Raw genomic sequence first — 13547 nt, 5'->3', positions numbered from 1 at the left:
TCCATTCGTAGCATGCCAGCAAAGAAGAAACCCGAAATCCATATGTAAACTGAACCTAGCTACAAATCGAAAAATGTCCAACCATAGAGTAACGAGAAACCAAACTCACACCTATATTGGTGTGTTGATTACCGTTGTATCGAGAAAGTTCAGTTGTCGCAAGTAGAATCCATCTAACAAAAACAATAAAGAAACTTCCGACGGCTAACAACCATATAATTTAATACAATGGACCATTTCTCATTTATTTTTTGAGATAATGTTGTTATTGATCACAAAATTGTATATCTAACTATAGTTATAGACTTATAGTTGCAAACAACAATAAAACAAACCTAATCTAACCTAACATAAACAGGCCATAATCGGTATGACATTTAGTTTTTTCTAATAACCTACAACATAATCCAATCTTCTCTACTACTTCTTATAATCGTACCAAATTCATTTTTTTACATAACCAAACAAGCATTAGGATTTTCATCGCTAAACATCCCTGTTTCTGGTTGATACCCTCGAGGATCATTCAAATACATCGGTGGTGGCGCCATTGGAGGTCCGCGTGAGTATCCATGATTGTAATAGTTTTGATTATAACCGTGATTATAACCTTCTTGTACGTATCCATGGCTAGAGGATGTTCCAACGCCATAATCTTGATTGTAATAATTTTGGTTATACATCTGCATTTGCATCGTGTGCATGTACGGATTATGTCCATTATTTTCCAACTTATTAACGACATCTATGCTCTTGCTTTTACTGTCACCACCGCCGCCACCACCACCTTCAGCTACCTTTGTATCACCGCCGCCGCTACCGCCACTTTTCTTATCTTTCGCCTTAACATCACCACCATCGCCGCCGCCACCTTCTTTACTTTTGTTAGCGTTTCCTCCGTCTCCTTTTTCTTTCTTGTCATCTTTAGTTTCACCGCCTTTTTCGTCCTTTTTAGGAGCGATAATATCAATATTTCTCTTGAATTTTTCTTTTAAATGCGGTATAAGTTCTTTCACATTCATTGTCCCTTTCACTGATACCAAATCCTTGCCGGCATCAATTGATACCGATTCCACACCTTTCACAAAAGAATACAAAACAAAGAATAAAAGATTATTCCCAAATAAAGAATCCAAAACGTCATCAAACTACTTCGTTATACTGTAATTATTACGGAGTAAGTTATTTAAATTTTAAAAACAAACAAAATAATGCGACAAAATTGGAATCATTAATAAAACCCACCAAACAGCTTTGACCGTACTATCTGGTCCACAACTAATGGAGTTGTACTATCTGGTCCACACAACTAATGGAGTTGTACTATCTGGTCCACACAAACTAATGGAGTTGTACTATCTGGTCCAAAACTAATGGAGATGTATACACTTTAGTAATATTGTTAACACATTTAAGTATATTAATTTTGTACATGTTAACGATAATTGATACTCCAGCTGTCGTAAAAAAATACTGAAAATAAAGAAAATGAGTAATTAGGTAAAGTAAACATACCATCACTTTTTGATATTAAACGTTTAATTTTGTGCATGCATCCGTCACAGTGTAGAGGAATCTTTAAAACCACCGTACTTAATTGAGGCTATGTCAACCACCGCCCAAATAAATTTAAATTAATATCAATTAATATCAATCAATATCAATAATCAATAATAATAGTTAAAGCGATTAATTAATTGCAATTAACATCCCCAATTTTTTCACTGATAAATTTAAGTACCTCTTTTGGTTTCTTCTCATCTGTTTTTTTCTCATCGGATTTTTTCTCCGGTGGACTCTCCTTCTTTTTCTCTTCGCCGCCGCCGCCACCGCCACCGCCACCACCGCCGTCTTTTTTAGGCTGTGGAGAGATGATCTCCACCTTCTTCTTAGTTTTGTACTCTACTCTCTCTTTGATGCGCGTGGGATCCACTTTCCCAATTACCGTTAATTTGTTGCCGGAAGTATCTGTCTTTACATTTTCCACACCTGCAAAAAACAACAAGTATTTAATTTTGATTAATTACATAAAAGCTGTCATGAGTCTAACATACGCCGTATGCGTACACATACATTCACCTTTAATTTGCAAGTATTAAAATATAAAAAAATAAAATTAATTAGTGTTTTGGTAACTCCGTCAGGTTGATAGCTTGACGAAATGGACATAAGGTAATCCTAATTAATTTTAATTTGAATTATTAATTAATTATAATTATAATTATAATTTGTAATATGTTCTACCTTCGAATTTGCTAATAGATTTTCGAATTTTTTTGGCACATCCTTCACAATGCAAGTCAAGTTTAAGAACGACGTTAATTGGACCACCGTCGGACTTTTTATCTCCGTCCGGCTTCTTCTCGCCGGATTCTTTCTTGCTATCATCTTTCTATAATTAAGAACAAGAAAACAAAATAAAAGATCAGTTGGAGAATGATAAAAAGATAGCAGTAGAAAACTGGGGCTAATTAAAATTTTGTAAACTAACCTCACCCATTGAAACAATGGTAATTTAGGAACTAGGGTTTGATTGAAAATTTGGGAATTGATTTGAAGATTGGAATTGGAGCCAAATGTGGGAATTTATAGAGGGGGTTTGGTGATGGTAGATATATCATGTGCGTATATGGGGATGTATGTATGTGATGATGAATGATGGATTAAATGGATGATGATGAAAGGAAACCGGGTGGGTGGGTAGTATTTGACCAAATGTTGAATCCGACATAAATGTGGGTTGGCGTCATTCGTGATGACTGATTGAACAGGCGACTTGACCCGTTTTGTGAGCTTAACCCGGTTAGAAAAATAACGTATGCATTAGAATTACGGCGCCGTGGATTTGGATGTCGAGTTTCTACTAGGGTGATGATATATACATAACCAATTTTTACAAATATATTGTGTATTTGTAAAAATTGGTTGTGTATATATAACTACCCTTTCTACTAGGGTTTGGGTTTGGGTTTTGATTTGAATGCATTAAATAGCCACATCGATAAATTATAATTCCAGAAACATCCAGGAGTATTAGGGAGCCGATAGTAACTTTACATAAAAATGTATTTTTCAATTTTAGTTAAAAGAGCTTTTATATGAAAAAAAATTTATTGACAGTTTATTAAACAAACTGCTTAACGAGACGTTAAAGGACAAATTACATAGCCTTTATCAATCATACATTCCAAAAAACGTCCTACTTGGATGTTTCAACCAATGGAATGAAAAATTACACTTGAAAATCGAACAAATCGCCATTTTTCAAAAGATAAACATTAAATAAATACAATTACGAAAATCTCAAAAACGTATAAAGAAAAGCTATGAATACAACGCAGATCCGATCTTTATCCTCACTAAGCGCTCAAAAAGTCTAAATACATTTCAACATCTTGAACAACGAAGCTAAATTAGGAAAATCCATGTTAAACTACTTACAAAGTTCAATCCATATCTGATTAACAACCAGGTACCCGAAGAACGACTGATTCGAAACTTCCACACCACCTTCACACATGAAGCAACCTATGGACAGTGGCGGAATATAGAGTACTCCGGAGGGGTACCCGTTGATCAATCCTTAATTAATAATGTTACTTAATTACGGATTGAGTGCAATAAGATTACAATGGAGGATGGGATGTTTGATGATTATTTTGGGCCCCGATGATCGTCTTTCACTTTAACTATCAAGTGATCAACCACCCCGACCCGGTCTTGATTGTTAATTAGCATAATTCACCTTTGCGCGATGTAAAAATCCCTTGGGCAAGATCACAAGTGGAAATTACAAAGGCTTAGGAAAAATGGCAGAGAATCAACAACCCATAAATGAGAGGCCAAGCTCCCTATTTATAGTATTCGAGATATCCGCGGTCTGCGAATTACTTATCCATCCGCGGAAACTCAGCGGATTAAACCGCAGTCCCTTATTAACGCGGAAACATAACTGCTGCACTTTACTTTCAGCGAATATCGCATATCTTGGCTTTAAAGTCCGCGCAATTCTGCTTTTAGCCTTTAGGAAATAAAACACGCATATACAATGCCATGTATATGATCAAGTCCCCCCAGTTTATTATGATTCATTTTGCGAAGCAGATGTATCATGATAAATTCCAAAATTCTGCATTTAACATAACCGCTATTCGCATTTAGTTATTTTCGCTTTTGCTTTGGCTTAGTTACCGTTATATGCAAAATGTTACCATTTTCACCCTTTACCTCAAATATTACCGTTTGAGTTATCACAACGGATAATTAACGTAATCAATTGCCACCCTTATTTCCCCTATATATATTATGATTCATAACCACCAAGATCTCACACACTTTGCCTAATCATACTTTGCAATTACAAAAATTCGCAATTAACCTGTACGAATTCATAACCACCGCTTCATCTTCTTAAATAAAAATGAAGATTGACGAAATTGATAGAAAGGTAGATCCCAAGGCTCTTATTACGAAACTACTAACCAGTCCGGAATCTAAATCAACAGCCTCATCCGGCAGCCAAATCAAGCAGGAAAAACCGGCAATTCCTGTCGTTGATTTGACGTCGAAGTCGCCATCATCACAGCCAAGTTTCGTAAAACGGCCACTTCAAACTCCACCATCATCTCAGAGCAAGAAGCTCAAACAAAGCACTCCCTTGGTCGATAATCCAATTATATCGGATTATGAAGGGGAGAAACAAACTGGTATATCGCGTATTTTCATTCATATGTATGACCTTGCTTATTACACATTTTACTACTATAATACTTGTTTTGTTTTGTAGGAGGCTCCCCATTCAATCTACGCTACCCAAGCCCTGAGTCGATGGAGCAGATTACAGAGCTGTTCCGCACTCTTCCAGACTCGTATGGGGTGCGAATTGATGGGTTATCAGGGTATACTTATGCCTCTGCTGCTGCTGCACTTGACCAGCGTCAACAGATGAAGTTGGCCATTCCAGGCGAGCTTCGTCGTGAATTTTCCAAACTCTCTGCGCTTGATGCGCACAACAGTTTTGTTCAAAACTTTTATATGTGTTTCAACTCGGCATACGATGTGATATGCCGGCAAGAACAATTTTTCAATGTGCTTGAAGCTGAACAGCAGAAGTACAATGCTGAGAGGATCAAGGCTGAAAACAGCGAGAAACGCTGTGTTGATCTCTCCTATGAGCTTACCGCGGCCAAAACCGCGGTAGATGAATTGAAGCTACAGGTGTCTACTGCAGCTGACAAACAAAACAATCTTCAGACAACAATCTCCTCGCTACAAGAGGAGGTTTCAAAGCTTACTGCGGAGCGAGACAATGCTCTGGCCTCCGCAGCCTCTGCGAAATTTGAGTTCTTCCAACTCCGCAAACACTTACCAGAGTTTGCTAAAAAGGTTCTCAATTCGTGTCCCGTGAATGTTCTGTTTTCTACTTATGCAGCTGCTTTACGACTGTGCGAGAGAGTAGAGTTTCTGGATGAAATTGCTCCACATTGCACCATACCAGATCCACTACCTCCCGCCATTGGAGATCGCGTTTGTTCACTTGCAGAAGCACGTGAAGCAGCTGCTACTGCACAAGCAAGCTTAACGGATATTCCAATCGACAAAGTTACTGCAATAAGTCAACAAGATGATGCCACTTTAAAAGACATCTTTGAACTTGACTTATCTAAGCTAGAATAGAATATTGTAGAAATTAGCGCGCAGCTATCTCTGCGCCGTTATCAATGAAACTTTATTTTTTCATATTTATTCACGAGTACTCTTTATTTATATAGCGCTTTTATCAACAATATTCATAACACAAACTTGTCCTTTGCAATTTCCAACATATATTATTGTGCACATAATAAATGCGTACTTTTGCGAAACAATCTGTATGCGTATATGCTTATACGTTATGAATCTTCTAAGTCCACCGAAACGATCCTTAGGCAATTAATCAGGATTTCGAAGCATCTAAGTATTGGCAAAATAAAATACTTAGGATATTAAATTCCTTTCGCAATAATTTGCATGCAAAAGTGGGCAATTTCATCACTTTGCTATTTAAACACTACGAAATACAATAGCGTTATGAAACAAACTGTAAAACATTTCATAACTATTCGCATTTCACAAATAAACTTTTCGCATAATTTTACAAGTGACCATTCTTAAAATTTCTACAAGCGTGATAAAGACTTGCAAAAAATTAAAAACAAGATCACATAATAAGTATATCAGCCATATGCCTTGTATCTAATTTCGCACTTTGTACATATATCCTTAATAGTTTTCACAAAGCTATGCATAATATCGCTTTAATAAAACAGCATGCCACGCATTAGGCAAAGTTCGCCCTTCCATATCCGCGAGCTTATATGAACCTGCCGCATTAATTGCCACAATTTGATAAGGGCCTTCCCAGTTAGGACCCAACTTTCCAAGCTTTTCTGCTCTGCTTGCTTCATTATTTCGCAGCACCCATTCACCTATAGCGAAGGATAAATCACACACTCTTTTGTTATAATATTTAGCTATTTGTTGTTTATTATTCGCTTCTTTGATAGCAGCCATTAACCTCCGCTCTTCAATGAAATTTAGATTCTCACTCAACGCAGCATCATTTGCTTCATCCTTAAAGTTAGTAATTCTGTGCGTCGGTACCAGAATTTCTGCGGGGATTACTGCCTCAGAGCCATACACCAAACTAAAAGGTGTTTCCCCTGTGCTTTTCTTAAATGTTGTGCGATGTGCCCATAACACATTGGGTAATTCATCTACCCAGCCAGTTCGCTTTTCGCACAACCTCTTTTTAATACCGCTTACTATATCGCGGTTAGTTACTTCGCATAAACCATTAGCTTGTGGGTGCGCCACTGATGTAAACTTTTGTACGATATTTAAATCAGTGCACCATGTCTTAAAAGGATCTTTTGCTATTTGAGCACCATTATCGCTAACCAATTCTCGCGGAATGTCAAATCGGCAAACAATGTATTCCCATACAAAATTTCACACTTGCACACCAGTAATAGTGCGAACCGCCTTAGCTTCAACCCATTTGGTAAAGTAATCGATTGCGACAATCAGGAATTTAACATTGCTAGGCCCTGCATGAAATGGCCCTACAATGTTAATAGCCCATTTATTAAATGGCCATGGTGAATTAACAGGAATCATATCATGCCGCGGCATTCGATTTTGCGGAGCATGCCTTTGGCAACTTTTACAGCGTTTAACAATTTTCTATACATCGCGGTATAGGGATGGCCAAAAGTATCCCATTCGCATAATTTTCATTGCGATAGTTTTGTAGCCTGAATGCAGTGCACAAGTACCATTATGCACTTCTTCTATAATCATTTCTGCCTCGATTGGGCCAACACAACGCATCATTGGTCCGCAATATGATTTGCGATATAAGATATCATCTTGAATGATATACATCGGTGCTCGCTCTCTTACTAAACGAGCTTCGCGACTATCATCTGGCAGAATATCACTGCGGATATATTGTAGAATTGGGTTCATCCAGTTTGACTGTTCTTCTGTTACAGATGCGACCATTAAGTCACTATCTATTGATTTACTTGGTAATTCCTCAACCCATACTTGTTTTTGAAAGTGCGAGAACGTTAAAGCAGCCAATTTTCTCAACGCATCCGCCTTTTTGTTTTGGCTTCTTGGCACTTGCGCGAGTTCGAAATGCTCAAATCGCGCTACCATTTCTTTCAATAGCTGCAAGTATTTCTGCATAGAGGGATCATGTGCTTCAAAAGATCCATTAAACTGATTCGCTACTAACTGTGAATCTGTAAATACACGCAGCTTAACAATATTCATTTTTCGCGCAATATTTAAGCCTGCGAGCAATGCTTCATATTCGGCCTCATTATTTGTCACATCAAAATTAAACTGCAATGCGTATGTATGCTCCTCAACACTTGGGCTTGCCAAAACCAGACCCGCACCTGCACCTTCTGCACACGAAGCGCCATCAGTAAACAAATCCCAAGTTTCACCGAGTACCGGTTTTAGCGCGGTTCGCTCATTAATCACCTCTAACTCTCCAGACAGTTCAGCGAGATAATCCGCCATAACCTGACCTTTTTCAGCACTACGCGGAAGGTAAGATATTTGATAAGCATCTAATTCTACTGCCCACAATGCGAGTCTACCAGATATCTCTGGTTTGGTTAACACTTACTTGATTGGCATATTAGTTAATACATGCACTGGATGCCCTTGAAAATATCTTCGTAGCCTTCGCGTTGTTAAAATAAGCGCATACACAAACTTTTCAATCGGCGCATAGTTTATTTCACTTCCCGTAAGAGCTTTACTAACAAAATACACCGGCTTTTGTATTTTGTTCCTTTCCGCAATCAAAACTGAACCGAAAACTTCGTTTGCCACTGAGATATAAAGATAAAGAATTTCGCCCTGAACTGGTGCTGTTAGTGTAGGCAAAGTTTTCAACAACTTTTTCATCTCTTGAAACGCGATTTCTGCTTCACTGGACCAAACAAAATTCTTTTGCTTCAAACACCCTTTTAGAGTTTTGAAAAATGGCCACTGCCTTTCGGCAGCTTTAGACAAGAAACGCGTTAATGTGGCTAGTTTTCCCGTCAAACTTTGCACTTCTTTAACCGTTTTTGGCGCGGTCATATTTTCTATAGCCGCGATCTTTTTTGGATTAGCTTGAATACCTTGTGCTGTAACAAGATATCCCAAAAATTTTCCTTCAGTTTCGCCAAAGCTACATTTTAGCGGATTAAGCTTCATGTTTATTTTTCGCAGTTTGTCAAATGTTTCGCTCATATCTTCAATAATTCGCTCTTGCGTCGTTCTTTTGATGACTAAATCATCTACATAAGCTTCAAGATTATGCCCTATTTGTTTGTCAAACGCGGTATCAATCAACCGTTGATATGTCGCACCCGCATTGATTAAACCGAAAGGCATCATTATATAGCAATATATGCCTTTGCCCGTATGAAATTCGGTTTTATCTGCGTCTTCTTGCGCCATAGGAATCTGATGATAACCTCTTGCCGCATCCAGAAAACATTTATATGGAAAAGCATGTAAAGATTCCACTTTTAAATCAATTTCTGGAAGCGGATAGTTATCCTTGGGGCACGCTTTATTCAAATCTTTGTAATCAATACACATTCTCCAGGAACCATCAGGTTTTTTCACCAACACTGGATTTGCAATCCATGATTGGTATTGAACTTCGCGCAGAATTCCAGCTCTCACCAATTTTGCTACTTCTTCGCATAGCCATTTTATACGATCTGGAGCCATGCCCCTTCGCTTTTGAACTACGGGTTTTAGAGCTGGATTTACATTAAGCCTGTGTTCCGCAATATGACGTGGAACACCAGTCATATCGTTTTTGCACCAAGCAAAAACATCCATGTATTGGACAAGTAATTGCACGATTTGTTTCCTAGTATCCGCACTAACATTGCGTCCTACTTTGATTTTCTGCTCTGGATATGCGGGATTAATTATTTCCATAGTATCCTGATAATGCTAAAAACGAACATATATTTCATAGCATTATCCCTCAAGAAAGACAAGCTTTTAGTTGCAATTGTTCTATTTACAAGTGATATTCGTTTAAATAATAAAAGGTGAAGACAAAAGACAGATTCGACGATTTGAAGACGCAAATGACCAAAAAGCTCAAAAGTACAAAATACAATCAAAGTGGTTCCAATTATTGGTGAGAAACGTCTCAAAATTACAAGAGTACAATACGCGAAACGCAAAGTACAAGATATTAAATTATACGCAAGGACGTTCGAAAAACCGGAACCGGGACCAAAGTCAACTCTCAACGCTCGACGCAACGGACTAAAAATTATGAGTCAACTATACACAAGAATATAATATAATATTTAAATAATTATATAAATTATTTATATATTATATTATATATTATAAACGTCGACAAACAAGAAAACAAAGAAGTGTGAGCTGATACCTACCACCATGCGATCGTATGGCCTGTAGGTATATTTTCCATGCGATCGCATGGCCCTGAAAGTCAGGCCACATGCTATAAATTCGCGTGTTTTGGCTCAGTTTTTACCATATATTCATCCATCTCTCTATCTATAAACGTGTATATATATATATATATATATATATATATATATATATATGTATTTATATATATATATATATATATATATATATATATATATATATATATATATTTTAATTTTAATTTCTAATAATAAGGGTATGTTAGCGAATGTTGTAAGGGTGAAAGTCGAAATTCTGTCCGTGTAACGCTACGCTATTTTTAATCACTGTAAGTTATGGTTAATGTTATTTTTAAATTAATGTCTCGTAGCTAAGTTATTATTATGCTTATTTAATGCCGAAGTAATCATGATGTTGGGCTAAAAATATTTAAATTGGGTAATTGAGCTTTGTACCATAATTGGGGTTTGGACAAAAGAACGACACTTGTGGAAATTAGACTATGGGCTATTAATGGGATTTATATTAACTAAATGATACCTCGTTAATTTAATATATAGACTTATAATTTGACGTATTTATATATAACCACATACGCTTGACTGGGTACGGTGGGCGGGATATCTATAAATACCAATAATTGTTCATTTTACCGGACACAGAACTGGATTAATAGTTAATGAACTTGTTGAAACAGGGGTGGATTACATTCAAGGGTAATTGGTGTAATTGTTAACAAAGTAGTAAAACCTTGGTTTACACGCAGTCGATAACCTGGTGTATTCATTAAACAAAGTATTAAGACCTTGTTACAATTCGAATCCCCAATTAGTTGGAATATTTGACTTCGGGAATAAGAATAATTTGACGAAGACTTCCGCATTTTATGATTATGACTGATGGACTATTATGGACAAATCCGTATGGACATATTGAATAATCCAGGACAAAGAACAATTAATCCATGGGAATAAACTAAAAATCAACACGTCAAACATCATGATTATGGAAGTTTAAATAAGCATAATTCTTTTATTTCATATTTAATTGCACTTTTAATTATCGCACTTTTATTTATTGTCATTGTATTTAATTGCACTTTTAATTATCGTACTCTTTATTTATCGCAATTTCATTATAGTTATTTACTTTACGCTTTAAATTAAGTCTTTTATTTATTTAATATTTTACATTAGGTTTTAACTGCGACTAAAGTTTTAAAATCGACAAACCGGTCATTAAACGGTAAAAACTCCCTTTTTATAATAATAATATTACTTATATATATATTTGTATTTTTATAAGTTAAAACTAATATAGCGTTAAGCTTGTTTAATTTTCCCTGTGGAACGAACCGGACTTACTAGAAACTACACTACTATACGATTAGGTACACTGCCTATAAGTGTTGTAGCAAGGTTTAGGTATATCTATTCTATAAATAAATATCTTGTGTAAAATTGTATCGTATTTAATAGTATTTCGTAGTAAAATTAATACTATTTCATATACCCCTCGCATAACATCAAGTATTTTGGCGCCGCTGCCGGGGAAATTCTTGCTTAAACGCCGGAAGCGCAACGCTATATAAAAAAAAGATTTTTATTAATTTTTAGTTTACTTTTATAAAAATACACTTTTGTAAAAATACGTTTTAAATATACGAAAATATAAAAAGAAAAACAAAATATTTATATATTTTTAATAGTTTGTTATATACATATAAGTTTTATAAAGTTTCTTTATTTTTATTTTAGTTTGTAAAAATATAAATTTTATTTAAATATTTTGTATTTATATAAAATAGAAAATTAAAACAGAAAAAAAAAAAAAAAAACTCGATGCGCGGTACTATAGCAGCCCATATACTGGCCCGAAACCCTAGCTCATGCGATCGCATGAGCCCGAAGGCAAAATTTCATGCGATCGCATGAGGGTACCTGACACGCCACAGTTGACCTAATTCAACATTAATTACGGAGTATATTTTAATTATTATTATTATAACCCTAATTAGGTTTAGATTATTTAATTATTTAGTTTAGTTTTTATTTAATTTGTATTATTAAGTTTAATTAGTTTAATTAAATTACAAAATTAATAGTTTTATAAAATAAATAATATAAAAATAATATTTTTATAAAAATTATACTTTTTGCAACTTTAAGATTATTTTTATATTTCGTATCTTTTTATTCATTTTAGCGTAATATTTGTATTTTTCGTTCGTATTTAGTTTTAAGTCATAGTATTTGCCATAGTTATTTTTATTTCTAGATTTTTAGATTTTACCGTAAAATCCCTTAAGTGCTTTTTCTTTAGACTAAGATTTAGGTGCTTTAGAAATTTGCGACGCCGTTTATATATTTTAGTACCTTTTTAAGTTATTGCCATTTGGGATATAGTTTTTCTTTTAAGCTTTAATATTTTTAGACGCAACTTTTCATTCTTAGTTTTTAGTTCCTTTTTAAGTTTCGACGCGCTACTTTCTTATTTTTATTTTTCGACGCCCATTATTTTTCGACGTTTTTCGACGCACTCTTTTTCTTTCTTATTTCTCGACGCTCTAGTTTATAGAACATAGAATTTTTTTTTTCTATTTCTTCTCTAAAATTTCAAAACGAAAAATTATTTTAAGTGGTTAAATTGATAGACATCAAAATTTTCTGGTTCGTAGTAATAGTTGGCTTTGTACGTGGACTGGGTTATTGGAGCCAAACAGTACTCAATTATATTGAGACCAAACGAATCCTGCCCCTCTGCTGCATCTTTTGGCTATTCGAAACGTGGGCAAAATCAGAAAAGTCTATTAATTTGATAACTTATATAATTTTTCTTATTTTTATAACTAATAGGATATTCAGTGAATGCACCGAGCAAAACGTTCACCACCTTTTGTACGTTCACCACCTGTAACCAGATCAAGACATCTAGCAAATATTGTAGCCGTTGATTTTTCTTTAGAATCGTCATCCAGTCGACCAAGTACTCCAATTCAAATTTCCGATAATCCATTTTTTGAACCCGACCTCACAATTGAGAATCCGGAGGATCTTCAGGGACAATTCAGAGATCCCGAACCATTAATCTTTCCTCCGGAACCACCAATCATTCAAATAGAGATTGTTGAGGAACCAACCATTAAATCAGAATCCTATAGTGATTCAGATTCAACAAATTCAATTATGGAGAATCTGGAGCCTCTAAGTATGGAAGACCGAATGCGAGCTAAACGCACTGGCCAAGGTCACGCAATTACTCAACCAGACATTAATGCGCCAGATTATGAAATCAAAGGACAAATCCTACACATGGTAACTAATCAATGCCAATTTAGTGGTGCGCCAAAGGAAGATCCAAATGAACATCTTCGTACCTTTAATAGGATCTGCACTCTATTTAAAATAAGAGAAGTGGAGGATGAACAGATATATCTCATGTTATTTCCCTGGAATTTAAAGGGAGAAGCCAAAGATTGGCTAGAATCGTTACCTGAATGGGCGATTGATACATGGGATGTTCTAGTTGAAAAATTTCTTAAACAATTCTTTCCGGCATCTAAAGCTGTA

At 35.6% G+C, this 13547-nt stretch overlaps 1 protein-coding gene across 1 annotated transcript; it reads right to left on the bottom strand.

The window, feature by feature from the left end:
- Positions 1-237: 237 nt before the first annotated feature.
- Positions 238-2626, bottom strand: LOC139862084 (heavy metal-associated isoprenylated plant protein 6-like). The gene is made up of 5 exons (XM_071850632.1): positions 2492-2626; positions 2245-2392; positions 1742-1989; positions 1516-1603; positions 238-1078 (listed from the first exon to the last, which is right to left on the bottom strand). The coding sequence occupies exons 1-5, from the start codon at positions 2498-2500 to the stop codon at positions 453-455; spliced, it is 1119 nt and encodes a 372-aa protein (XP_071706733.1). The 5' UTR covers positions 2501-2626; the 3' UTR covers positions 238-452.
- Positions 2627-13547: the final 10921 nt, after the last annotated feature.

The sequence above is a fragment of the Rutidosis leptorrhynchoides genome, chromosome 8, assembly GCF_046630445.1.
Source record: "Rutidosis leptorrhynchoides isolate AG116_Rl617_1_P2 chromosome 8, CSIRO_AGI_Rlap_v1, whole genome shotgun sequence".
NCBI classification, from domain to species: domain Eukaryota; kingdom Viridiplantae; phylum Streptophyta; class Magnoliopsida; order Asterales; family Asteraceae; genus Rutidosis; species Rutidosis leptorrhynchoides.
The sequence above is the reverse complement of the archived record's forward strand: the minus strand, read 5'-3'. Positions and strand labels throughout refer to the sequence as shown.

Excerpts from the sequence above, each read along its gene's own strand:
- LOC139862084 (XM_071850632.1), bottom strand. Across the intron at positions 1,990-2,244 it reads ATCTATTAGCAAATTCGAAG|GTGTGGAAAATGTAAAGACA; the intron begins GTAGAACATATT and ends TGTTTTTTGCAG. Across the intron at positions 1,604-1,741 it reads ATGAGAAGAAACCAAAAGAG|CCTCAATTAAGTACGGTGGT; the intron begins GTACTTAAATTT and ends TGGTTGACATAG.